General features: G+C 44.8%; 1 protein-coding gene across 1 annotated transcript in view; it reads right to left on the bottom strand.

The window, feature by feature from the left end:
• Positions 1-3372: 3372 nt before the first annotated feature.
• The window catches only part of LOC148149510 (uncharacterized), a 68891-nt gene continuing 45935 nt past the window's right edge, over positions 3373-26328 (bottom strand). The window contains exons 3-4 of the mRNA XM_087990230.1: positions 4964-5105; positions 3373-3599 (exon numbers count right to left, since the gene is read on the bottom strand). Of these exons, the coding sequence (XP_087846356.1) occupies positions 3373-3599; positions 4964-5105 (369 nt within the window). The remainder of the gene's footprint in view (positions 3600-4963; positions 5106-26328) is intronic.

The following is a 26328-nucleotide window of genomic DNA, read 5'->3' as shown; positions in this document are numbered from 1 at the left end:
AAAATGCTCTCATTGTCCACCCGATTTCACCCTCTGATTATTTATATATCTCAACTAAGACACCACTCTAACTTTTGTCTCACGAAGCAGCCTCAAGTCCCTCAGTTTTTCCTTGTAAGACCTTCCCTGCATATCAGGTACTTTTCCTCGAAAAAACCCTCAGACCCTTTAACATCCTTCCTACACTGTGGTCACCATGCTTGTACGCAATATTTCAAGTGCGGCCGCACCAGAGATTTGTACAGCTGCAGCATGACCTCATGGTTCTGAAACTTGATCCGTCGAATAATAAAAGTCAACCCACTGTATGCCTTCTAAACAGACCTTTCAACCTTAGTGGCAACTTTTAAGGATCTATGGACATGAAGACCGAGATCTCTCTGCTCATTTACACTACCAACAATCTTACCATTCGCCCAGTACCATGGGTTCCTGATGCTCCTACCAAACTGAATCACCTCACACTTTTCTGCATTAAACTCCATTTGTCACCTCTCATCCCCGCTCTGCAGCTTAATTATGCCCCTCTGCAACGTACAACATCATTTGACACTCTCCACAACTGTACCAACCTTAGTGTCATCCGCAAACCTACTGAACCCTTCCTTTGGCGCACTCATCCAGGGCGTTTACAAAAATAACAAATAACAATGGACTCAAAACAGATCCTTGTGGTACACGACTTAAGATTAGATTACTTACAGTTTCGAAACAGGCCCTTCGGCCCAACAAGTCCACACTGATCCGCCGAAGCGCAACCCACGCATTCCCCTACATTTACCCCTTCACCTAACACTACGGGCAATTTAAGTCCAAGATGTGCATTTCCCATCCATTGCCAGCTTCTGTTTCTTTCAGCGAGTCAATTTCTGATCGAAAGCACGAAATATCCTTCAATCCTATGCCTCCATATTTTGTGCAGTAGCCGACCACAGGGATTCTTATCAAACGCCGTTTCTGAAATCTCTATACACCTCATCAAGCACTTTTCCCTCGTCACCTCTTTGGTCACCTTCTGGAAGAATTCAATAAGGTTTGTGAGGGACGACCTACCCTTTACAAAATCATGTTCACTATCCCTAACCAACTTATTCCTTTCAAGATTATTGTAAATCCTATCTCTTATAACCTTTTCCAACACTTTACCCACAACGGAAGTATGGCTCACAAGTCTTTAATTATCAGGGTTGTCTCTAATCTCATCTAGAACAAGGGAAAATCATTTGCTATTCTCGAGTTGTCTAGTAATATTCCTATCGACAATGACGACGCAAAGTTAAAAGCCAAAGGCTCAGCAATCTCCTCCCTGGCATTCCAGAGAATCCTATCATAAACCCCTTCGGGCCCAGAGGATTTAGCCATTTTCACACTTCCCAGAATATCTAACACCGGTTCCTTGTGAACCCTAATCGCATCTAGTTTAGTAGTCTGTTTCTCAATATTCTCCTCGACATTATTTTTATCCAGTGTCAATACAGTCGAAAACATATGAATTTAGCGTTTCCCCTATCTCCTCAGACTCCACGCACAACTTCCCACTACAATCGTGATTGGCCCTAATCTTACTCCAGTCATTCTTTTAACTCTGATATAATGAGATAAAGCTTTCAGGTTTTACATCATCCTATCCGCCAAAACGTCTTATGTCCCATCCTCGCGCATTTTAGCTCACAGCTGAGGTCTTTCCTGGCTACCGTGTCACTTTGAATCGCCCAAACAGCGCCTTTACGTCTCTTCCGAACATAAACCTTCTTCCACATCATGAGAAGAGATTTACCTTCCTTATTTAACTACGGCCCCTGCGCTCGACATCTTCCTTCCTATCTGACAGATACATACTTATCAAGGCATACAGTAGCTGTTTCTTGAAAGGGCTCCACATTTCTGCTGTGCCCATCTCTGCTGTTTTTTCTTGGCCCATCCTATGCAACCTAAATCTTGTCTCTTTGCATCATAATTGCCTTTTGTCCAGCTGTATCTCTTGCCCTCCGGTATATATCTATCCCTTGCCATTGCTAAAGTAAAACGTAATCGAATTGTCGTCATGATCACCAAAGTTCTCAGCGACTTCCAAATCTAACAGTAGGCCGGGATCATTACCCAGTACCAAATCTAATGTAGCCTTGCCCCTTGTTGACCTGTCAATATACGGTATCAGAAAGCCCTCCTGCACACATTGGACCAAAACGGACCAATCTAGAATACTTGAATGCATTCCCAGTCAATATTTGGAAAGTTTGTGTCCGCAATAACAACTATCTTGTGACTCATTCCTATCGAGGATCATAATTGCTATCCTTTCTTCTATGTCTCTGGAACGATTCAGAGGACTATCAAAAACTGCCAACAAGGTGACCACTTCTTGCCTGTTTCTAATTTCAGCCTATTCTACGTCAGTTGAAGAGTCCTCACATATCCTGTCTGCAGGTTTAATACTGTCATTGACTAACAATGCGACATCCCCATCTTTTTATCATCGTCTTTGTTCTTATCTACAACGTCTTGAAACCTGCAACAACCATTCCTGTCCGTGCTCTACCCATGTCTCTGAAATGTTCACAGCATCGCAATTCTAGGTACCGACCCTTGCTGCAAGTTAACCCTCCTTATTCCGGATACTCCTGGCGTTGACATACACGCGCTTCAAACCAACTTCTTGCTTGTCGGTGCTGTCTTGCGACCCTGGAACTATATTTCAGACCTCCCTACTCTCAAGCTTCTCTATACTTGAACTACAATTTAGGTTCCCATCCCCCGGCTGAATTAGTTTGAGCCCACCCGAAGAACAATAGCAAATATCCTCCCCATGATCTTGGTACCCCTCTGGTTCAGGTGAAGCCCAGCTTAGGTGAAGACCATCTTGTTTGCAGAGGATCTACCAATCCGAGAAAGCAACCCAATTATCCAGGCGTTCAAAACCTTTCCTTCTTCACGATTCATGTAGCCACGTGTTGAAGCCCTCTCTCCCCAATTCTCCACCTTGCTAGCACGTGGCACGAGCAACAAACCAGAGATAACTACACTCTTTGTTCTAGATCTAAGATTTCACCCGAACTCCCTGAATGTCTTCCTTAAGTCACCAATTCTCTTCCTACCTGTGTCGTTGGTGCCTATGTCCTTTTAACTATGGAGTCCCAAATGATTCATTCTCTGCTTCTCTTCTACCTTCCCTTCTGAGCAACAGGGAAAGACTCTGTGCCAGAAACCTGCCGCTCATTGCTTTCCCTTGGTAAGTCGTCCACCCCAACAGTATTCAAAACAGTATACTTTTTATTGAGGGGAACGGCAACAGAGGACACCTCTACTGCCCGCTGGTTACTTTCCGTCACCTGACAGCCACCCATATGCCTTATTCTTCAACCTGAGAAATGACTACCTGCCGTAGCTCTTCTCAATAACCCCGTCCGCCTGTTGAATGATCCGAATTTCATCCAGCTCCAGTTCTCGAACTCTATTTTTGAAAAGCTGGAGTTGACTGACCTTCCTGCAGTCAGCATGGATATAAGTGGTGATTCTTTGCTCCCACATTCTGCAGGAGGAATATTCAACTGCCCTAACTCCATTCTCACTATTCGAAATTCCCAAGGCCCGATTGAAAACTAAAGAGATGAAAAAGAAAGTCACCTTATCAATACGATGCACAGAATCTTATATTTTGGTAAGAGGAGGAGGATGGGTGGGGAAACTACCCGAGCAAAGTTTCCAGTAAAGCAATCGCCCAATTGTAAAGCCTCACTTTCCCAGCAGTCCCGTGTCTCCTCCTGCTTAACGTGCGCTCTGCCTAGATACCAGATACGTTTTTATACTGTACTCCTACGTTCCAATCGGCCTCTTTTCAAAGGTCTGCCATTAAACAATGTAATGGTGTGGTGCATACAGCTATACGTGCTGGCAGGATAACTGGCCCTGCTATACAGATGAATTCATTTGCGCTCATAAGAACATAACAACAGAAGCAGGAGTAGAGCATCTGGACATTCAAGCCTTTTCCGACATTCAGTAAGATAATGATTGATAATTGTGTGGACATAGTTCCACTTAATCGCGTTTTCACTGTAACCATCAAAATATCTAGCTTAGCTTTAAAAGCATTCAGTGGACTAGCGTCAATTACCTGAGTAGGCAATGAATTCCATAGAAGAAGAACCCGCTGGGGGAAGAAGTTCCTTCTCAATGCAGCCCTGAACATGTTCCTCCTAATGTTGAGGCTATGTCCTCTTATTCTCGGTTCACCTGCCAATGGAAACATACTCTCTACTCTAAAATATCCATTTCCTTCGTAATATCATTTTTTTCCATAAGATATCCCCATTCTGCTTACTTCCAATAAATATGATCCTTCTCTACTCAGAATCCCCTCATAAGCCAACAGCGCCAACTCCACAATCATTCTAGTAAACCTCCTCTGCACTTCCTCCAGTGCCAATACATCCTTTCTCATATAAGGAGACTAAAACTACGCACAAAATTGAAGTTGTGGTCTTACCAGCCTGTACTGGTGCAACATAATCACCTTGCTTTTAAATTCAATGCCTTTTGCAATGAACGACAAAATTCCATTTGCCTTCCTATTTATTGTATCTGCAGACCAACCTTCTCTGCTTCATGCACAAGGACACACAGGTCCCACTGCATAATAGCGTGTTGCAACGTTTTACCATTCAAGCAATAATCCATTTACTGTTACTCCAACATAATGGAATATTTCACATTTCTGAACATTGTATTCCACCTGCCTGTTCACTTAAAGTATGTACGTTCCTCGGCAGAGTTTCACAGTCCGCTGAACACTTTGCTCTGCCACTCATCTTGGAGTCATGTGCAAACTTTGACATACGACTCCTCGTCCCCAACTCCAAATCGTCTGTATAAATTGTGATTAATTGCGTTCCCCAGACTGATCCTTGAGGCACAATATTAGTCATTGTTTGTCAGCCAGAATAGCACTCATGCATCCCCATACCTTGCTTCCTGTCAGTCAATCCTCTATCCAGCCTAATACTCTTTCCATAACATAATGGGTCCACATCTTCTGCAGCAGCCTTTGGTGCAGCAACTTGTCGAAGACCTTTTGGTAATCTTGGTGCACCATATTCACTGATACACTGTTGTCCACCATGGTCGTAATTTCTTCATAGAATTCTAAAAACATCTTTAAGCATGTGCTGCTCTTCATGATCCATAGTGCGTCTGTCCAATGGGACAATTTCAATCGAGATGCCATGCTATTTCTTTCTTTCTTGGTAATAAACACAAGCATATTCCCCACTACAGAGGTTCAGTTAACGGGTCTATCATTCAAATATGCCTTTGCTGATCACTTTGAAAAATTGCTTTGATAGTCCTCTACTCCTCGTCATCTGTCCCACAATAAAGTCTTAATCTCCAGACTACTTTATCCAAATCCACCCTCCTTGTATTCTAGTCTCCTTTGTTACTCTCCATCTGTATCGTAAATTCAACCACATTGTCACCCTTCCTTCCAAGAAGATTCCTGACAATGAGACCATTGATTATACCCGTCTCATCACATAGGACCAGATTCAGGATAGCTTGCTCCCCCATCGTTTCCATTACAAACTGTTCAAGACAACTATTGCGGGCACATTCAAAGATTCCCTCCTTCAAGGATAGCCTGAACGAGTTGGTTCGACTAATCGCTATGTCGATTAAAATCCCCATGGCAATTGCATTACTAGTTTTTACAGGCATTAGATATTGCTTTGTTTATTGCCCGCCCCAATGTTATCTTTAATTTGATGGCCGACAGACGACTATCAGTGGCTTTTTCTTCTAAGAATTTCAAATTCCACTCAATTGGATTAAACCTCATTCTTCTTAGAACTTAAATTATTACTTATTGTCGAAAATTCACTCAATGTTCTATTTAAAATAGCCAGGAAACGCAGAAAGTCATTCACGAAATTAAAACCTTAATCTTGCAAAATCAAAGCTGTGGCAGCCAGCAAAATGTCTTCCCTGACTATCGCCAATCTCTTCGTCCTTCTACAGTTCATACTTTTGTTGTTCCCACGCTTATCAGATAACATTAGCTTAACCAACATGCTGGCTTGCTTTGTCTTTTTAAACTAATCATCGTCTGCCACACTGATTTCCTACATTACACTTAACCTACCACATTACAACAACATCGTCTTCAGCATTAAGTCATCCAACAGTGATTTAAGTACTCCATTAAAATACACTACCATTAACTGTAACTGGAGTCCTGGAATATGCTCCCAGACATGCATTAGACACAAAGTTATCTACATAACTGACAGAATAATTTTCATACTCTCAGCAACGTCCTGATGTTGTCCTTGAATACCAGTTCTACACCACCCCCCGTGCCTTTTTTTGTCTGTTCTTCCAAATAGTCTGGTACCACTGGATAATTAACTCCGAGTTGTGACCATCCTGTAACAATGTCTCCAAAATGTTTCCTACATCAAACTCGTTCACGATGATTTGTGCAGTTAACTCATGAACCTTGTTATGAATGCTACGAGCATTCAGGTATTGAGCTGTTATGCCAGCTTTCTGACCCTCATGATTTCCAAAACATCTCGAAGAATATCTCCTACCTTTTTCCTTCTTTCACAGTCGGCCTTGAAACGAAACCCTCTTGCACGCACGCTCACCTGCTGCATACCTTTTTATTGACCATCATATGTCCTGTCGTTTTCCCTTTCCCTTCACTCCGACTGACGAGGTTAGATTCCTCATAACCACACTATTTATCATTTTTGCTGGAACACTGCTTCTATATTGGTTCTGGTGGAGACCGTTCCATCGTTGCAGACATCCCAGTTCCAAAACCGATGCCAATGCCGCGGCCATGGTAAGCACTGCTGCCTCACAGCGCCAGAGACCTGGTTTCAAATTCCGCCTCAGGTGACTGTCTGTGTGGAGTTTGCACATTCTCCCCGTGTCTGTGTGGGTTTCCTCCGGGTGCTCAGGTTTCCTCCCACAATCCAAAAATATGCAGTTTAGGTGAAATGGCCATGCTAAATTGCACGTAGCGTTAGGTGAAGGGGTAAATATAGGGGAATGGGTCTGGGTGCGTTGCGCTTCCGTGAGTCGATGTGGACTTGTTGGGCTGAAGGCCTTTTTCCACACTGTAAGTAAGTAATCTAAGTAAGTAATTTAAGTGAAAACGTAAGTAATTTATGTAAATGGAACCCCACTTTCCCAACGTATCCCTTAGCCAGGTGTTGAGTTCCCCAATTTCCGTATCCCTAAACCAACTTGCATGTGCTCGAACAGTAATCTAGACACCATAAACCTCTTCAATATTGTTCCGAGTGATTGATAATACCCAAAAAGGTCCTCCATTCTCGGCTGCCCATTGTTTGAGTCTCAACACGGACCACAACAACTGGATCCTGCAGAAATGCCCTGCACCTTGGCACTGGGAATGCAATGTCCCATGCGGGACTCTCGATCCGACTTGCAAAGGATACTATCTATCACCCTAATTATAGATACCCTATAACTACCTTCTTTAATGGCCTTCTGCAACACGGTGCCATCGTCAGCTGGCTCATACTCCCTGCAGCCCTTTTATTCATCCACACAAAGACCAAGCATCTCATACCTGTTGGATAAAGTCAAAAGCTGAGGTTCCTCCATTTCTGAATTCTTGAATAGCCCTACCTGCCTCACTTGTAATCACACTCTTTTGACCATGAGAACTAACTGAATTTGAATTAAATAATCAACCAAGTGTCACTGCACATCATCAAAAGGCCATTCTGAGATAAATCATAAAGAGAGTGTACAGCAGACCAGAGGTATTTACTGCCACACAACCCTGCTTATATGCCAGCGATAACTGGCGATCTGTCAAACTAAGAATTCTGTGTGAATCAGTTTTACCATCTCTCCACTGAAGCAGAGCACCACTCCACAGACCATAATGCCCATAAGGAAGGGAACGTACTCACCCCGCCTACGCCACTAATGGAGCTGCTCAAAAATGCCCTATGCCCACTCAAGCCGTTAAATGATAGTAAAATAAATGTTGAAGTGAAACATAAAGAAACAAAACAAGAAGACTCAGAAAGCTTGTTGTTCAGTAGCAGGCAACCTCGGGAGCCCAGCACCTCCTAGCCTGCCAAAACACACTAGAATCATCGTAATGTTAAGAGAAAGCGTCATCTCTCTCCATCACCTCGAACTTCACGATTGGAGACGTGCCATTAAACCCTGACATCGTGTTACCATGATGAGAGTGTGCAGTAACAATGTGTTTAATCTGTAGATCTGTGAGAGAATAAGTAGTTAACAATTGATGGTTATGGAAACGTACTCCTTATGTCTGAAACAGCCATTAATAAGGTGTGAAATTCCATACTTCCTGCAGGATATTTTCTTTCTGGGAATTTATGTGCCTGGCAGAGACCTCATGTCGATTGACAGAGAGATACAGGCTCTGAATGAACTTTGAATACTTTAATGCAGAGTTACTGTGGGACCCTGCACTTAACGTTATATCATTCACAATCCGGTGAGCAGCCGGAATACATTCATTCTGAAATAGTTTGCCATTCCCCGCCAGCTTGTGACCTGCAGAGAGACCATGGGCCAGCTCTCTCAGGGTTGGAAGATGCCTTTGAAATTAATGAAAAAAGGTTCCATTCATAGTGCCAGAACACCATGTCAAAATATGACATATGCCCTATGAGTAATGAAGCTACGGGGAATAATATGGAGCAATCCATCTGTGCATTTGTTACTCCATTAGCTTACGATATTGGTGCATCACTGACATCTTCCTGGACCATGTTTGTGATTTTAGAAGCTGATCACCTCTTCCTGTTTCATTGTAAATGATTCCAGGTTTGAAATGTGTTTTTTTCCCGATCCCATGTAAGTGACGAATGGGAGTGAGCAGACTTATTGTCTTCCTGTGTATCAGACAGCAGGGACTGAATGGGCAGTCCATCTCCTTGTCCTGATAGGTTGAATGGCTTTCTTGTCAAACCAGATTGAGGTACTGAATGATCTCCTTCACTTCGATTAGATTCCCTACAGTGTGGAGACAGGCTTTACGGCCCAACCAATCCATACCGACCCTCCGAAGAATAATCCACCCAGACCCATTTCCCACTGACTAATGCACCTAGCACTGTGGGCAATTTAACATGGCCCGTTCACCTGATCTGCACATCTTTGGACTCAGGGAGGAAACCGGAGCACCTGGAGGAGACCCACGCAGATGGGGGAGAATGTGCAAACTCCACACAGACAATCTCCCAAGCCTGGAATCGAACTCAGGACGCTATTACTGTGAGGCAGCACTGCTAACCACTGAGTCACCATGCAGCTTATTTACTGTTGAAATGTGCAGCGCTTTTACATAAATGTTACCGACATGTTCATAACGCAAGCCTGAATATTCCCCAGGTCTTGTTGCACATGCTCACTGACTTCTTCAGTAGCGAGTGCTGGTGTTGGGGCGGGGAATGTTTCTGAACATGGTGTGATCGTCAATGAATATCCCCACTTCGGATCAGTGTGGACTCAATGAACTGAATGGCCTGCTTCCACATTGTAGAGATTCTTTTTGACAAGCTGGAGATGTTTGGGCTGAGGAAGCTAGACGGAGGATCTCCTGCAACGCTGTCCCATCGCTGAGATGATTGATATTCACCGATTATTAAAATCTTCCCTTGTGGTATTAATGACTCCAAACAGTGGAGATGTTACAAACAATTTTCATTGAGTGCAATATTGTTCAGGCTCCTTGATGTCATCCTCAGTTAAATGCAGCCTTGATGTCGAGGCCAGTTGCTCTTACCTAAGCCCTTGCATTCACCTCTCTTGGCCGGGTGGTTGGCAGCGAGGAGGAAAATCCTTTGTTCCAGGAAGGTAGAGATCGAATGGCCACATCGGCTGATGAATGGCAGATCGAATGTAACCCGGGTAAATGGAGATGAATGAAGTGAATGGGCAAATACGTGGCAGATAAGGAGCAATCTGTGAAGATATGAGGTTGTGCATTTTGGTGTTAATCAGAGAATGGTAGCCGAGCATTTGAAATGTATTGGTTGAAATATATTGATCTTTCAAGAGACTGATGCCCCTTTTTTGTGTTCTTCTGCGCAGACCTCCAGGGCAGTGAGGTCCGAAGCTAAAAGTCAATAAGGGGAATGGCAATTCTCACTGACCACTGTGCATAGACCCACCAAGTGAGCAGCTGTAACATTGAAAATTATTTGGATCTCCCTGTATACAAGTCACTGAAACCAACACAACGCGGGCAGAAAACAGTTAGGATGATAAATTATGTGTTGATCTTCATTTCAAAGGGATTTGAGTACAGGAGTAAAGTTGTCTTACTGCAGCTGTGCGTGGTCTTGGTGAGTATCCATCCCGGGCATCGTGTGGTATTGTGTGCAATTTTGATCTCCTTACCCAATCAAGGCCAAAACTGACATTGAGGGTAAGCACCGAAGGATGATCAGACTGATCCCCGAGATGATAGACTTGTTGTGAGACCAGAGTTTGGGTCGACTGATTCTATATTTCATGGGGTTTATGAAAGTGAGAGGACATCTCAATGAAATATCTAAAACTCTGACAGTACGAGATAGATTGGAAGCAACGGTGATAACTCCCCTGGCTGGAATGCCTTAAACAAGGGGCCACAGCATTACGTACGGGCAGGCCAATCTGCATTGAGTTGAGAATCAATATCGCACCCTGAGACTGTTGAACCTGGGAAATTCTCTCCCACATCAGGTTGTGGAAGCCAAGGCATTGGGTATCAATAAGGATTTCTAGACAGTGAAGGGATCGTGAGAGACAGTAGTTTGCTGTGGAGATAAAAGATCAGGCATTATTAGCGGTAGGTCTTCTATAACACAATAGTTGTCTTCCCGTGCAACATAGTGTTATAGAAAATCATTCTATATAAATAATGGGGCCGGTGTAAGAGCAGGTTTCTCGGCGCAATTACAAAAATATCAGTAAAAAGCAAAACAAAATTAATAGTTAGCCTAATACAACGGACAGCACAGTCAAAGTCAACCTCATAATTTCATAAATTATAATGAAATAGTACAGGAAATCTATATTTTTAACACAGCGTTCTCTGACTACAGCAGTTTACCTTTTATCAAGCTCTTCACAAATAAGCGCGTGAGCTGATTGAACACGTAACGCTGACGTGGTTCTCCAGTTCTCCCGAAGATTCTCCTCCTGGTTGGAATAGCGTTCCTTCTAAGTGTAGACTTCAATTCGCAGTTCAGGCTCAATTTAAAGCCTCACAGAACGGATTGCATTCCTGTTGGAACTGAACACACTGAGTGTATATTTTGCCGACCGAGAATCCTGAGGCAGGGTTTTGCTGTTCAGCTGGCATCAGGGATGGAATCGCGTAACAGTGAACGAGCGTTTGCTTTATAAAAATAAGATCCACAATTTACTAATTACGTTACAGCCAAATCTGTTTAATAAACTCGCTTCATTTGAGAACCACCTGTAATTGAATGGGGAGAAAAATCAATGGAGAAAAGGGACAATTGCAATTCATATCCTATATTTCACGATGGTTGATCACATTAAGGGATATGGCCATTAAGAGAAAACCAGCATGGGGGAGATTCTCTGTGTTGAATGGCATACCCCGTTCCCGATGTTTTTGTGCAGTCTGTGGGAAAGCTCTGTAAATGTTGTCACAAGCTCTCAGATGTTAGGAAGGAAGTCTCTGCAGGGTCGAAAGGACTGTGTTGCCCATTCCTTTTTCGATACCGAGGTTGGTGCCAGTATTCTGCCCGGATTTTTTCTTAAAGACCTCGGAGCAGTTTGACAGAATTAAGTGTCTTGCTTGGCTGTTTGAGGGACCATTGAACAGTTTATCACATGGCTGTGAGTCTGGAATCACTTTTCGGCCTGACCTGGAAACCACTGGAGATTTGCTTTCTTTAAATACATTGGGAATGTAAATCGTTGTTTGAAATCGACATTGGCTTCAAGGGCACTATTACTGACACCACATTTTAGATCTTGATATTTTATTAATTGCTTTAACTCGTACCATCTGCCAGAGCATCAGCCTGTTCTGCATTAGTAATCCAGTGACATTTCCACAACGGCACCATCTTTTCATGGGGACCTATCAGAAACCACACTGAGTAGATTATTTCTGTGCTGCCTGACAGCTCCGTCAAAAAAGAACTTCCACCAATTTGACTATCATCATGAGGATAACGGGTCACTAATTGGTCAGATTTTAATTATTCTCTTCTTGTATGACTGGATATAGTTGAGTAATTGCCCACTTCCCAGATAGTTGTCAGAGTTGGAACTGGAATGAAACAGCTTCCCCATGGACCCTGCTTGTTGGACAGCACATATTTTCAGTCCTATTGCAGGAATGCTGTCAGGGATCATTGCCTTTGTCTTAAAAACTGTGTTCAGTTGTTTCTTCCTGTCATGTGCACTGAATCAAATTGGTTGAAGACTGAAATCATGGCAAGTGTGAGATGGATCAACAACTCAACATTTCTGGCTGAGGATAATGCAGATACTGCATACTTGTCTTTTACCATCATGTGCAGAGATATTCAATAATTTAGGATGGGGATAGTTATGGAGTCAACTCCTCCAGTGAGTTGTTCAATCGTCCATCATCATTTAACATTGGATGAGGCGGGACAGCAGAGATTTGAGCTGATCTGTTGGTCTTGGGATCATTTCGCCCTCTCCATCAGATGTTAAACCTGCACATTGAAATGTAACCATTCAAGTGCCGTCGCTTTAATGGTTTGTGTTCAGTTTTAGGTCCACATGTTTCTGACTCTGGCACTTTCACCCTCACTCGTCTCTGAACATTCGATCGGCTTGATGGTAACGGTAGACTAATGGATCATTCTCGGCAAAAAGTTACAAACTGTGGTTGAATACAATTCTGCTTCAGCTATGCTCTGCAGGACCATGTTATTTTAGGAATTCTCTATTAAAATCAGAAAACTAGATCATTGGAAGTATCTACATAGTGTTTATTACCTGGAAATAAATTGAAGGGTAATGACGGAGATGAGAGGGGTGTGAAAGAGTCATAATCTCTTTGAGTCATAGATTATGCAAACATACCCTTTGACTCAACACGTCCATGCTCACCAGGTCTCCTAAACTGAACTAGATCTATTTTTCTGCTTTGGGAACATATCCCTAAAAACCTTTCCTATTCATGCACCATCCAATTGTCTATTAAATGTTGTAGTTGTGTTTGCCGCTACCACTTCCTCTGATAGCCCGCTACATATTGAAAATATGTGAGAAACAACTACCTCTTAGATCTCTCTCTCCTGAAACCTATACTCTCTGGTTTTGGACACCCCAACCTGTGGAATAAAGACCTTGGCTATGCATCATATTCATGCCCCTCATGGCTTGATGTAACTTTATCAAGTCTTCAAAGGGAACAAATTCCCAGCCTAGCCTTGTATCTCAAAACATCCTGTCTCTCTCACATCATGTTAAATATTTTGTACCCTTCCCAATTCATAATATCCTTCATATAGCAGAGTGACAAGATTTATATTCAGACCTCCATGTGGAGCTTTGGAACATGATGTCCAAGCTCATATACTCAATGCTCTGATCAATGAACGTAGGCATTCCTCACCTGCGACTCCACTTTCAATGAGTTATCTACCTACAATCCCGGGTCAGTCTATTAAACAACATTCTGCAGAGCCCTGCTTTTAACTGTGCAGATCCTGCCCTGGTTTATCTCACAAAATGCAACACCTAACATTTATCTGCATGAAGCTCCATCTGCCATTCATTAGCCCACTGACCCAGTTGTTCAAGATCTCACTGTCCTTTTAAGTGACCTTCTTCACTGTCCACTATAAAACCAATTTTGGTTTCGTCTCCAAAATTACTATTCATCATTCCTATCTTTTCATACAAATCACTAAAAAATAACGAAAAACGGCAGACTAGTCCTTGTGGCAAATGACTCATCATTGACAACAAATTGTGGCAACAAATCTCTCCCACTACCCTCTGTCTCATACTGTCAAACCACCTGTGCATGTAATTAACTAGCCCTCCCTAATCCCCTGTGAAATCACCTTCTTAACCAGGCTACCATGAGGAATTTTTGTTGAGCCTTACTAAGTCCACGTAGATTGCCTTCATCTAACTTCATTACCACCTCCTGAAATTTATCAATCAAGTTGGTGAGACACGTTTTACCATACACAAAGCCCCTAATCAGTCCCTGCCTTTCCCAATGCTGATCAATCCTGTCTCTTAAAATCTCCCCCAAACACCTGTCCACCCCGACATCAACCTCAACGTTCTGCAGCTCCCTGGTTTTTCCTTGCAGTCTCCTTTTTAAAAAGAACAGGTGATTACATTAGCTGTCATCCAGTCCTCCAGCAGCTCATCTGTGGTTGTCAATGATGCAAATAAAACACTAAAAGAGATGAGGATGCTATAAATTAAAAACAAAGACAGCAAGTGCTGGGAAAGCTCAGCAGGTGTGGCCGCATCTGTGCAGTGAAATCACAGTTAATGTTTTGGATCCAGTGATGCATCCTCATAGCACTAAGCGATTATTCAATATCTCAGCTAAGGGCCCCGCAGTTTCTTTCTCAGCTTGCTGCAATGATCTGGGATACAACGGAACACGTGCTGGGAATTTACCAACGGTTATGCATTTTATCACCTGCAGCAATTCCTATTTTAAAATGAGGACTCGTTTCAAAACCTCGCCTTCTTTTTGGTGTCCACAAGTTCCCTCGCTTCCATGACTTTCTCCGCAGTAAATACTGACGCGATATATTCATGTAGAATCTCATCCAATGAGGACGAATTGGCGGTAAAGCAGCGGAGTAAGAGGAGGTCGAGTCTTTGTGAGGAGTGTGAACCCAGCATGGCCACACACATATGGACTGTGTTGTTGGACGGTTAACTATTTCTGTGCTTTTACAATTTTGCAGGAATGGATGAAATGTTTTAAATTTTAACATTGTTTTCTTTTTTCCACATTGCACAATGTTTCTGTACTTGGGGGTTGTGCGTGGTTACCTTTCTATTGAAGATGTGTCACATGAGGTTATTGTAGAAATGTAACTGTCCTGATGTGAGTACATGTGACATTAAACCTAGATTAGATAAGATTCACTACAGTGTGGAAACAGGCCCTTCTGTCCAACCAGCCCACACCGACCCTCCGAAGAGTAACTCACTCAGTACCATTTCCCTCTGATTAATGCATCTAACACTATGGACAATTTAGGGTGGCCAACTCAACTGACCTGAACATCTTTGGACTTTGGGAGGAAACCGAAGCAACCAGAGCCCCTAGTTAATCGAATTCATCGTCTGTGAGTCCACAGATTGAATGTTCTTCGATACTTAAGGGCCGCGATTCTCTCCTGAGTTACTCTTTTTTTTCCGTAATATCATTGCAGATTCTCTTTTGGTTCTCCATAACCCTATCAGCCAAAGCTATCGCATGCTTCATTTCCCCCTCCTGATTTCCCTCGGGTTTTCTCCAACACCGCCTATACTCCTTGAGGAATTCCCTTGATCCCCAGCAGCCCGTATCTGACATCAACCTCCTTGTTTTTTCTTTGCCTCAATATCTCCTGTCATGACCTGTTCCCTACTACTGCTGGCATTCCACTTCACACTAACAGAAACATGTTGTCCCTTAACACTCTCGCTTTTGAAAGTCTCGCACTTGCCTGACGTCCCTTTACCTGTGACCAGCTTTCCCGCAAACATCTTACGAAAGTTCCTGTCTAATACCATCACAGTTGGCCTTGCCCCACTTTATAAAATTACTTTGTGGAAGAGGCGTATCCTTTTCCGGAACTATTTTCAAACTCATAAACTTTCAGTCACAGCTTCCAATGTGCACAAAGTGTGACAGGTCAGTCACTTGTCCTGCCTTATTTCTCAAGAGGAAATAAAGACGAGGCCAGGATCAGATCAGCCATGATCTTATTGATTGGGAAGGCAGGCATGAGTGGTCGAATGTCTGCATATACCTGTGTTTTTATGGTTGTGTGTATGTGTGTCAATCTGTGTATGGGTGTTTATAGTTGTGTGTGTGTGTGTGTGTGTGCACGTATGTTTGTGTGTGTGTGTGTGTGTGTGTGTGTTTTCATGTGTCTTTGTGTCAGTGCTTCAATGTATTAATGCATCTACATCTCGGAGCATTTGGCTTCCTGTTGTTTTGGGAGTGAATCCATTGAAATGGGGATGAAAATCTTCGCACTCTCACTCGTTCTCAATCTGTCACCCGTGTTTTTGAAGTGGCCACCCACTGCATGCTGCTCCAGGCCAGTGCAGAACGAGCAGCTTTGTTGGGAAAAGCATCAAAGACGGCGACTCTCTCACATTTGAGTTGAATTGGCTTCATTGACACGTGCACTCTAATAAATGCATTACAAACCATGCAATGTCCTCGCTTATGGGATATCGTATTTACAAGGCACCTCGGTAAAGATTCTTGAGTGATCGATACGAAATTTAAAGAATAATAAATGTAAGTCCAGCAGAAGAATAAAAATGAAAAATGAACCGAATCGAATTAAAGTTGCTTATACTCCAGTCTGTGAGAACACCGAGTTCTCACAGACTGCACTGGGCTGCACTGGGCCCAGTCTACCGACCACACCGGACCCAGTCTCCAGACCTCACTGGGACAAGTCTCCAGACTACGCTGGGCCCACTGTCTAGGCAGCATGGCGCCCAATCTCTGGACCTAAGCTAGCCATGACTCCAGGCGACACTGGGCCCAGTCTGCAGGCCAAACTACGCCCAGTCTCCAGGCAGCACACGACCCAGTCTCCAGACTGCGCAAGGCCCAGTTTCCAGCTGCAAAAGTCCAGTCCACCAATCGCATCGAGCCCAGTATCCACGCTATGCCCAGTCGAGTCTTCAGACTACAATGAGCCCAAGCTCCATGCATCACAGTCTCCAGACTGCACACAGCCCAGTCTGTAGACAGCGTCGGGCTCAGTCTCCAGACCACAATGGGCACAGTCTACAGAACATGCGGGATCAGTCTGCACACCGTGCCCGGCCCAGTCCCCAGTCAGCATCACACTCAGTCGCCAAGCCGCACCGGCCCCAGTCTTCAGACTTTACTGGGCCTTGTCTCCAGACTGCACGAAGCACAGCTTCAGATCATATTCGTCCGATCTCCTGGATGCACCGGGCCCAGAATCCAGACCATGTCAGCCCAGTCTCCACTGGCGCAGTCTCTAGACCATGCCGGGCCCCATTTCCAGACCATGCCAGGCCCACTCTCCAGACTGCTCTGTACTTCAAATCTCACGACCAGCCCTCCCAACACCAACCTCCATCCTGAGACTCAATTCCTTCATTCCTGTCGGAGTACCTTCAAAAATGTTAACGTTTGGGGAAAAACGACCCTCAAGAATAAAGGATTTAAAAATGGAGACACACAATGAGTGAGTGGGTGAAGCAGAGGAGCGCCGCCTGGAAAGATTCTGACCCTGCCGCCATCTTTCGGACAATTCATGACGGTTTCCTTCTTCGAAGAATTTCTTTTGGTGTCTCAGACATATTTTGTCCGATTCCTTGCAATTCAGTCCCTGAGATATTAACAGAAGGAGATGAACATGTCCATTGCTGCCATTTCATTTGGTTCAAGCCTTTACAAACTATTGTCACCCGATAATTTGGAAGAGTACATTAAAAAAATTGAAAACGGGAGAAAATGAAATAAAATTTATTTCAACATCATACAAAGTGCTTCGCTCAGAATGGCCTGAATACAATTGTACTGCTGTTCTCTGCATAGCTCCCAGTGATGAACAAATATTCAGTCTGGGTTCATTGGTCAATGCACTTCTGTGTTCTGCACAGCTCCCCGTGCAGGACTGCTATCTAGACCAGATTTAAAGATCAATGCACTGCTGTGGTCTGCATCCCTCCCAGTGATGAACAGAGATCCAATCCGTTTTTATAGACCAATACACGTCTGTGGTCTGCACAGTTTCCGGTGCCGGACAGATATCTAGACTGGGTTCATAGATCAACGTACTGCTGTGGTCTGCTCATTTTCTGCACTCAACAGATTGTTGGGCTAGACCGAGCACGGCTTGATCTGTGCTGAACAAATATCTCCTCTGTGTTAATTCACCTCTGTGGTGGATTGAGAATGTGATATAACTAACTCATTCAGCTGTTCTGTAATATTTTATTAAAAGATATTCTCATTCTTATGATTGGACACTCCATTTTTCACGTCATTAATATCGTGTGCAACCATGCTCAGTATATCATGTTCGTTAATACAGTCTCCTGGCAACAGCCACAGCGTCTTCATTTAGAAGCAGTTCGACATTCCCATCATTTTCTGGTCTCCATGTAGAAAGAAACGATGCCCTCTTGGATAAAGGCCATGCACTTGATACACGATCAAAACACCCTCCCCGTCACCACTCTCCACCGCCAACCAACAACATCAGAAACTTCATGTGTACTGTAAGCAACGGGACCACTGGAAGCATCAGAGAGCAGACCATCAGGGAGATGGAACAACACTTACCACTTCTGAATGGGTCAGAGTGAATCCTCCAGTACTCACCGGGCCAGTAAGTTCTGTAATCTCTCTTCGTTTATATAATAAACAGCCTTCTATTCTTCCTGAAAAATTCAAAGGTCCACAGTTACGCACGTTAAATTACAGCTGCTGAATTGTTGTCCATTGCTTGCCCAATATACCTCCTCTCGATAACGTAATGCCCTGCCTATCCTAGTTAGAATACATTTGTTCCAATTATCTAAACATTTGCTATTGGTTGCCAATGGTTACGGCCCCAGCACTAGTCACTGTGTCAGTGCAGTAGTAAATTTGTATTAAATGTTAAAAACTGATTTATCCCGAATTTATTCCTGCTCGCTGTTCAGTAACGAGTCTTACCTGCATATCTGTGCAGCAGCTTTGAAAGTTTGAATGCTCCCTTCCATTTCTTATGTAACAGGCATAAGAAATTAGAAGATCGACTTCACTCGTTGAGTAAAAGCATCGAATGTCTGAATGGCCTCATTTGTTCCTATCCAAAACTCTTGATGGGCTGAATAGTCTGTTTCAGTGTCGGTGTCGCTATGAATGGCTGACACATGTGGAACCATATGTGAGCAGCCCTTAGATTCATGTCACGCTAAAGGTGACCACGCTGCAGTATACACACACAGACACAGACACACAAACACACTGACAGACACGGACAAGACTACTACACACAGTCCGACACATAGATACTCCGGCGCACACACACACTCGTACATGCACACAGGCTCCTTCAGACCCATGCCACCAATTCAAGTTCATTTGAGAATGTAACTTTTAAAAAATTTCTCCAATTGACATATAAAAGAACTGAAAACAACATGTTCATTCTAAATGATGAGAGATTTAACGAACAATCCAGGTCTTTTTTTTCAAAATATAATGACAGTTACATCACACTGTTAAATTCTGCTATACGTTCTGTGTCTTACGACCTTATATTCAACAACCACCTGATGAAGGAGCAGTGGTCCGAACGCTAGTGCTTCGAAATAAACCTGTTGAGCTATAACCTGGTGTTGCGTAATTTTTAACTTTGCACTTCACACCGGCATCTCCAAATCACTTCTGACTTTATGATGGCGGGAGGGCTATTGATGTTACAGCTGCTGATAGTCCACCGTGCCTCATGGATGTCCAGTTTCCACTTAGTCGGTCATTTACAAGCATGTCTACTTCAGAGGATGTAGTACTACATAACACAGTGGATAGTTTCTTCAACATTAGGCTGAGAATTGCCCTCTGCAGGATAGTGTGCTGCGTGCTCCGACAGATGCTTTGAGGGACAGATCCATGAATGACAAGGGGTTTGGTGAGAATGTATCCCTTGGTTCATCCATCACTTCCACAGTCTGGCTGCTGTGTATTTGAGGCCTCGCCCTGCTCAGTCAGTGCTGGGCATGTGGAGACAATCTTGATGATGGACATTGTGGACCCACACCCAGAGTACGTTCGGTGTCCTTATCAAACTCATTTGTTTTCAACATCGAGGGAACTGAGTTATCGTCAAGGCATGCAGCGGAGGGCAGTGGATGTCTATCAGGCCTTTTCCTTGAACATTTTTGCCCTGTTACCATGAGATTTCCCGTGTTCTGGAATCAATGTTGGCCAATTCCAGGATAAGTCCTTCCCTGACAGTATTGCAGGGTTTTGCCAACACTAGTCGGGCTGTCCTGGCAGCGGGACAGGATAGAGCCAGGTACGGTGATAGGGCTTCATGAAACATTATCCCTCAGGTCTGCGTCTGTGAGTATGATTGTGTCAGATAATTTCCTGACAGAGTGTGCTGTACTGGAAAAACACAGCAGGTCAGGCAGCATCCGAGCAGCAGGAGAATCTATGTTTCGGGCAAAAGCCCTTCATCAGGAATGAGGTCCGTGTGCCAAGGGGCTGAGACATAAATGAGAGGGGAGTGGGGCTTGGAGGAAGCTAGCTGGGAATGGGGTAGGTCGATGAATATGGGGGATAAGGTGATAGGTCTCAAAAGAGGGTGGAGCTTATATATGGGAAAGGCTTATGTATGGATAGTTCAAGAGGTTCGAGCTGAGTTGGACGCTGGCACCTCAGATAATGTGGGATGAGGGGAATGAGGAAACTGGTTGAATCCACGTTGACACCACGTGGTTGAAGGGTCCAAAGCCAGAATATGAGGTGTTCTTTCTCCATGCATCGGATGGTTAATATGTGGCGATGTAGGATGCCCCAGGGCCTACAGGATCTTGTTGGATTAGGAGGGGGATTTGAAGTGTGCAGTCACAGGGCGGTGGGGGTGGTTTGTGCAGTTGTCCCAGAGATGTTCTCTGAAACGATCAGCAAATTGGTGTCCGATCTTCCCGACGTAGAGAAGACCATAACGGATACAGTGCATGACATGAATGAAAGTACAGGTAAATTTCTGTCGGATGTGGAAGTTTCCTTTGGGGCCCTGTACGATGGTGAGAGGGTGTTTTGGGCTGTGTTGGTGGGGTAGATTTATAGTTGGCACTGGATGAGGGGATGTGTATGGATGTTGGAGAGATGGAAGGTGAGGAACAGGGAGATTGTGATCTTGTTATGGTTGAAGGGGAGGAGTGTGAGGACGGAGGTCTGGGAAATGGCTGAAATGCGTTGACGGGCATCGTCGACTACATAGGAGGGAAAATTTTGGGTATTTGAAGAAGGAAGCCATCTGGCATTTTTTTTATTGGAATTGGTCATCCTGGGAACAGATGCGGTGGAGGTGGTAGGATTGCGAATACGGGATGGCGTTTTTACAGGAGGCAAGGTGGGAGGAGATGTAATCTAGGTACCTGTCGGAGTTTGCGGGTTTGTTTTAAATGTCCGTGTTTAGTCAGTCGCTGGAGATGGAGATGGAGCGGCCCAGGGAAGAGAGGAACGTGACTAAGATGGTCCCGATCAAATTGAAGTCGGGATGTAATGTGCTGGTGAAGTGATGAATTCTTCAAAAACCCCGTGGCAGGGAGAGGTCATCAATACAGCGGAGGAAATTTTGGGGAATGGTGCCGGTGTAGTTGAGATACAGTTATTGATGTGTCTCTGTGTGTTTGGGGAGGGAGGGATTCTTGTGTTTCATGACACATTTTTTATAAACAGTTCAGACCTTGCCATTTCTTATTTCAGTTCCAATTTTTTGAATAAATCTATGAAGACTGTGACACATTTAAATATTTCACTGGCTCCGCAGTCAAACTGGTCATTTTGTCTCCAGTCAGATGGATAATGTGTTTGTTTTCTATCCTCAAAGTTGATGTCGTGACAACCTATGTCATGCTTTACAAAGATTGTGGACTGTCTCCATCTGTCAGACGTTACCTGAGCGCCATTACATCGGAGGATCTACTGGTCATTATCCTCGACCTGATATTGAGACACATTCCCATTGTTTATCCGGAACAGTTTTATTTCTCAAGGGATTCCATCCCCGTGTGTAATATCCACACCGTCCTGCTTTATGCAGCCATTGACTCTTCTGTCTGGTTCACCGTCATTTTCACCTTTGATCGGTTTGTGGCCATTTGTAGCAAGAAGCTGAAAAGTAAATATTGCAGTGAGAAAAATGCGGCGGTGGTTCTGGGAGTAGCGAATATGCTGACCTATTTAAAGACTATTTCCTGGTAGTTTACATTCACAACCTGGTATTGGATGTGGAACACGCCCAGGTTTTGTCAGGAAACAGACAGTGTTCTATTCTCTTGAGTCTGGGTCACAATCGAGATCCTCAAACACATTCTAACACCGACTCTCCCGTTTCTCCTGAATCTGCTGCTCAATGTTTTCACAGTCAGATCCATTTTTAGTGACAAGCACAGCCCGCAGGAGACTCCGGGTTCAAACAAATGGCGACGCTCAGTTGACACAGAAAATAGACATCGCCAGAAAGGTCCATCATTTTACAGTTCGTGATCTCGCCAAGATCATCCTGTTATGGTCAACGTTAATAGTTTATTCCATATGGTAGCGGATGTATTGGGTTTTGGATACCCCTGGCCATCTAGATTGATTCGTGCAGGCATTGGGTTTCAGGCTGCAACTCCTCAGTTGCTGCACAATCACCACGATTTATGTTGTGACCCAGACTAAGTTCAGACAGCAGCTGAAGAATGTGCCGAAATTATCTCTTTACCAAAATTCATCAATCAAATTCACTCATTAATAATTTCATCCGGCATTTTCTTACCTCAGTTCAGTTTTTCAGCGATGAAGCAGCCTGCCACTATGGTAACAGACTGAGGGCAGTGCTTGTTCGTTCAACGTTATCCCACAGGGGGTTACAAGGACACATTTCAATGTTCTTCACACCTCAGTGGCCAGCGAGAAAAGGCACCCATCCCACTGACTGCATCAGTCACTTTAATTTGTAAAGACTAACACTTTGCATCTAAATGTGCCGAGCAGCAGAGTGAAAGATGTTGTTTTTATTTGTATTGAGGAAGCTGAGCTGGAGAGAGACAGACTCAGCTCCAAGTCGTGGTTCTCAGTGAAGGGGAGTGGACCGTGGCCTGAGTTCAATCTTTGCAGGAAAGTCATTCTTCCTTGCTCTCACCTCTGCATCCCCCACACCGATCTGGCCTCAACAAAATTCATCTCGGCGACCTCGTTCAACAAATCTCCACCAGACCGCATCTGTCTCTCTCTCTCTCTCTCTCCCCTCCCTCCATCCATTCCTCGCTATCAGTCCTCTCACTCACTCTTTCTTGAAATCACTCCCAATTTCCTCTCCCTGCTCTACATTCTCATATTCTCCCCGCCACTGCACAATCTCTCTTTCTCACCGCCTTTCCCTTTCACTGCCTCACTTCCCATTCTCTCACTCTCTCACCCTCTGTTTCTCCATCTGGCTCCACTCTTCTATCTCTTTCCCTCCCTTTCTCTCTGACTCTTCTTCTGTCTCTGTTTCCCACCCTCTTTCTATCTCACTGCTCCAACCACACCCTTCCTTTACATTCCCACACACCCCCCTCACCGCGCAGCTTCTCTAACATCTCTCGTCTCTGGGTCAGGTGGAGAGCGAAGGACCAGCGAGAGAGAGTATGTCAGACAGCGAGGGAGGAGGAAGATTCAGTCAGAAGGAAAGGGAGTGAGGAAACAGAGAGTCTGTGGGAGTGGGGTGGGGAGAGAGAATGAGCGGGGAGAGACAAAGAGAGAGGGAGGAAGAAGGGTATACAGAGAAAGAGAAAGAGTTGGAGGGGTAGACACGGAGTGCGAGGGGTATAGAGAGATAGAGCTTGAGGGGTTAGAGCGAAAGAGAGAGGAAATTGGTTGCGAGAGAGCTGAAGGGGTAAATAGAGAGGGAGGTAACGTGATAGAGAGAGAGAGAAAGAGAGAGAGACAGAGAGTGGGGTAGCGAGAAACAGAGAAGGGGAGTAGTGTAGAGAGAGTGGGAGGGGATATAGAGTGGGGAGGGGTAGAGAGACAGAGGCAGTGGGAGAGTATGTAGAGACAGAGAGAGTGGGAACAGAGCAGAGACAAAGAGGGAGAGATAAAGTTGTAGTGGGGGAAAGAGAGAAAGAGAGAGGTCTGTAGAGGTGGGTCCGGGTAAAGAGAGAGAGTGAATGGATTAGAGACAGAGAGAGAGAGAGACAAAGAGGCAGACCGACCGATTGGGAGCGAGCGGGGGAGAGCGAAAGAATTGGAGTGGGGAATTTGGAAGGGCGGCACAGTGGCTCAGTGGTAGCACTGCAACTTCAAAGCACTCGGGAACTGGATTCGATTCTCATCTCGGGTGACTGTCTGTGTGTTGTTTGCACATTCTTCCCGTGTCTGCATGCTTTTCTTCTGGTCGTTCTGGATTCCTCCCACAATCCAAAGATGTGCAGGTCTGGTGGCTTGTCAATGTTAAATTGCCCATCGTGTTAGATGCGTTAGTCAAAGGGAGATGAGTCTGGTTTAGATGCTCTTAGGAGGGTAGGAGTGGACTTTTCGGGCCATGTGGCCTGTTTCCATACTGTCGGGAATCTAATCTAATCTAATCTGTAGACTGAGTGTGAGGAGGGTGGACAGACAGAGGGAGAGGGATGAGACAGTGCAGTGGAGAGAGAAACAGAAAGTGGTAGGGGCGAGAGACAGTGTGGGAAGGGGCTGGAAACAGAGGTTGTGAGGTGGTGAGAGAGAGGGTGGGGTGTATATATATAGAGAGAGGAGGTGGTTAACGCGAAAGAGGATGAGGGTATATGGAGAGAGATTGGGAGCAGCTAGAGAGTGAGAAAGAGAGTGGGAGGTGAGAGAGCGAGACAGATATACCGAGAGAAAAATTGAGAGAAGGGTAAACAGAGACAGTTGGACATGGAGAGATAGGGGCAGATAGAGTGCCGGTGGGGAGGGAAGGGAAAAGAGAGGGGTGGTGATGAAAAGAGCGTGGTATGGGTAGAGCGAGTAAGTCAAAAAGACGTCGTGGGGAAGAGAGAGAAAATGGGAAGGGGTAGAGAGCGCGAATGTACAGGAGTTTAGATACAGAGTTTGGAAGGGGTCGAGGGAGAGGGAGGGGAGGGCGTGGAGATTAAGTGGAAAGAAGTAGTTAGCGTTGTGGAGTGGAGAGGTGTGGAGAGAGAGAGTTGGCAGAGTGTGGAGTGGGGACAGGGAGAGGAAGTTAAAGAAAAGAAAAGTGCGTGTGGAAGGGGCAGAGGGAGAGAGAATGGCGGGATGCTGAGAGATTTGCAGCAGGGTGGGGAGAGTGTGGGTGAAGGGTTAAGCAAAAGTGATAATGTGATAGATGGAGGGAGGGAGAGTGGAGCGGGGGTATACACAGTGTGGTTCTGGGTAGAGAGAGACAGTAGGGATGGAGAGAGAGACTGGCGGGGTGGTAGAGAGAGTGGGAGATGTAGAGAAATAGTGGGTGTGGGCAAAAAGAGACAGACAGAGAGTGTGGGACGGAAGCACAGAAAGAGTGAAGGGAGCAGAAAGAGCAAGAATGGGAATAGGGTAGAGCGAGAAAGAGTCAGAGGGTGGTAGAAAGTGAGGGGGGAGTCAGTGGGATGGAAAAAATGAAGTAGTACAGGGGTGTGTGTCGGAACACAACTGGTTCCCAGGGAGTGTTCTGACATTTGCAGGGGGTCCTGGGGTGTGTATTGGTGTATATAGATGGTTCCAGGGTGTGTTTATTTGTTTAGGGGGCCTCGGGGAGTGTGTCGGTATTCAGGGGGGTTCCTGGGACGATGACTGTATTAATAGGGTGGCCCAGGCATAGTGTCAGTATTTGCACGGGGATCCCAGGGAGTGTGTCTGTATTTACAGGGGTTTGACTGGGAGCGCGTTAGAATTTGGACAGGAGTCCAAAAGAGTATGTCAGTATTTCGAGGGAGGTCCCAGGGACCGTGTCAGATTTTACGGGGGGTGTTCCCAGGGAATGTGAAAGTATTAACAGGGAATATCACGGGAGTGTGCTCGATTTTACAGGGGTTTCCCAGCGTGTCAGTATTTACAGTGAGGTCATGAGGGGTGTGTCCGCATTTGCATGCCGGTGTCCCTGGAGAGTGTGTCCGTCATTATAGAGGGGTCCCGGGGAATGTGGCGGTATTTGCAGGGTCGTCCTTGGGAGTGTGTTTGTATTTACAAGCGGGTCCCTGGGGAATGTGCAAGTCTTTGCAGGGATCCCAGGAAGTGATTCAATATTTACATCCGGTCCCCGAGAAGTGGGACAGTATTCAGAGGGGAGTCTCGAGGATCATGTTGCAATTTATGGGGGTGGTCCCAGGGAGTGCCTCAGTCTGTACATGGGTCTTCCACGCAGTTAGTATTCACAGGGGAGTCCG

The sequence above is a fragment of the Chiloscyllium plagiosum genome, unplaced genomic scaffold (genome assembly GCF_037043375.1).
Source record: "Chiloscyllium plagiosum isolate Xiang-an unplaced genomic scaffold, Cpla_swu_hap1 HiC_scaffold_8, whole genome shotgun sequence".
NCBI classification, from domain to species: Eukaryota; Metazoa; Chordata; class Chondrichthyes; order Orectolobiformes; family Hemiscylliidae; genus Chiloscyllium; species Chiloscyllium plagiosum.
Note: the sequence above shows the minus strand (reverse complement) of the source record. Positions and strands in the feature narration are given on the sequence as shown.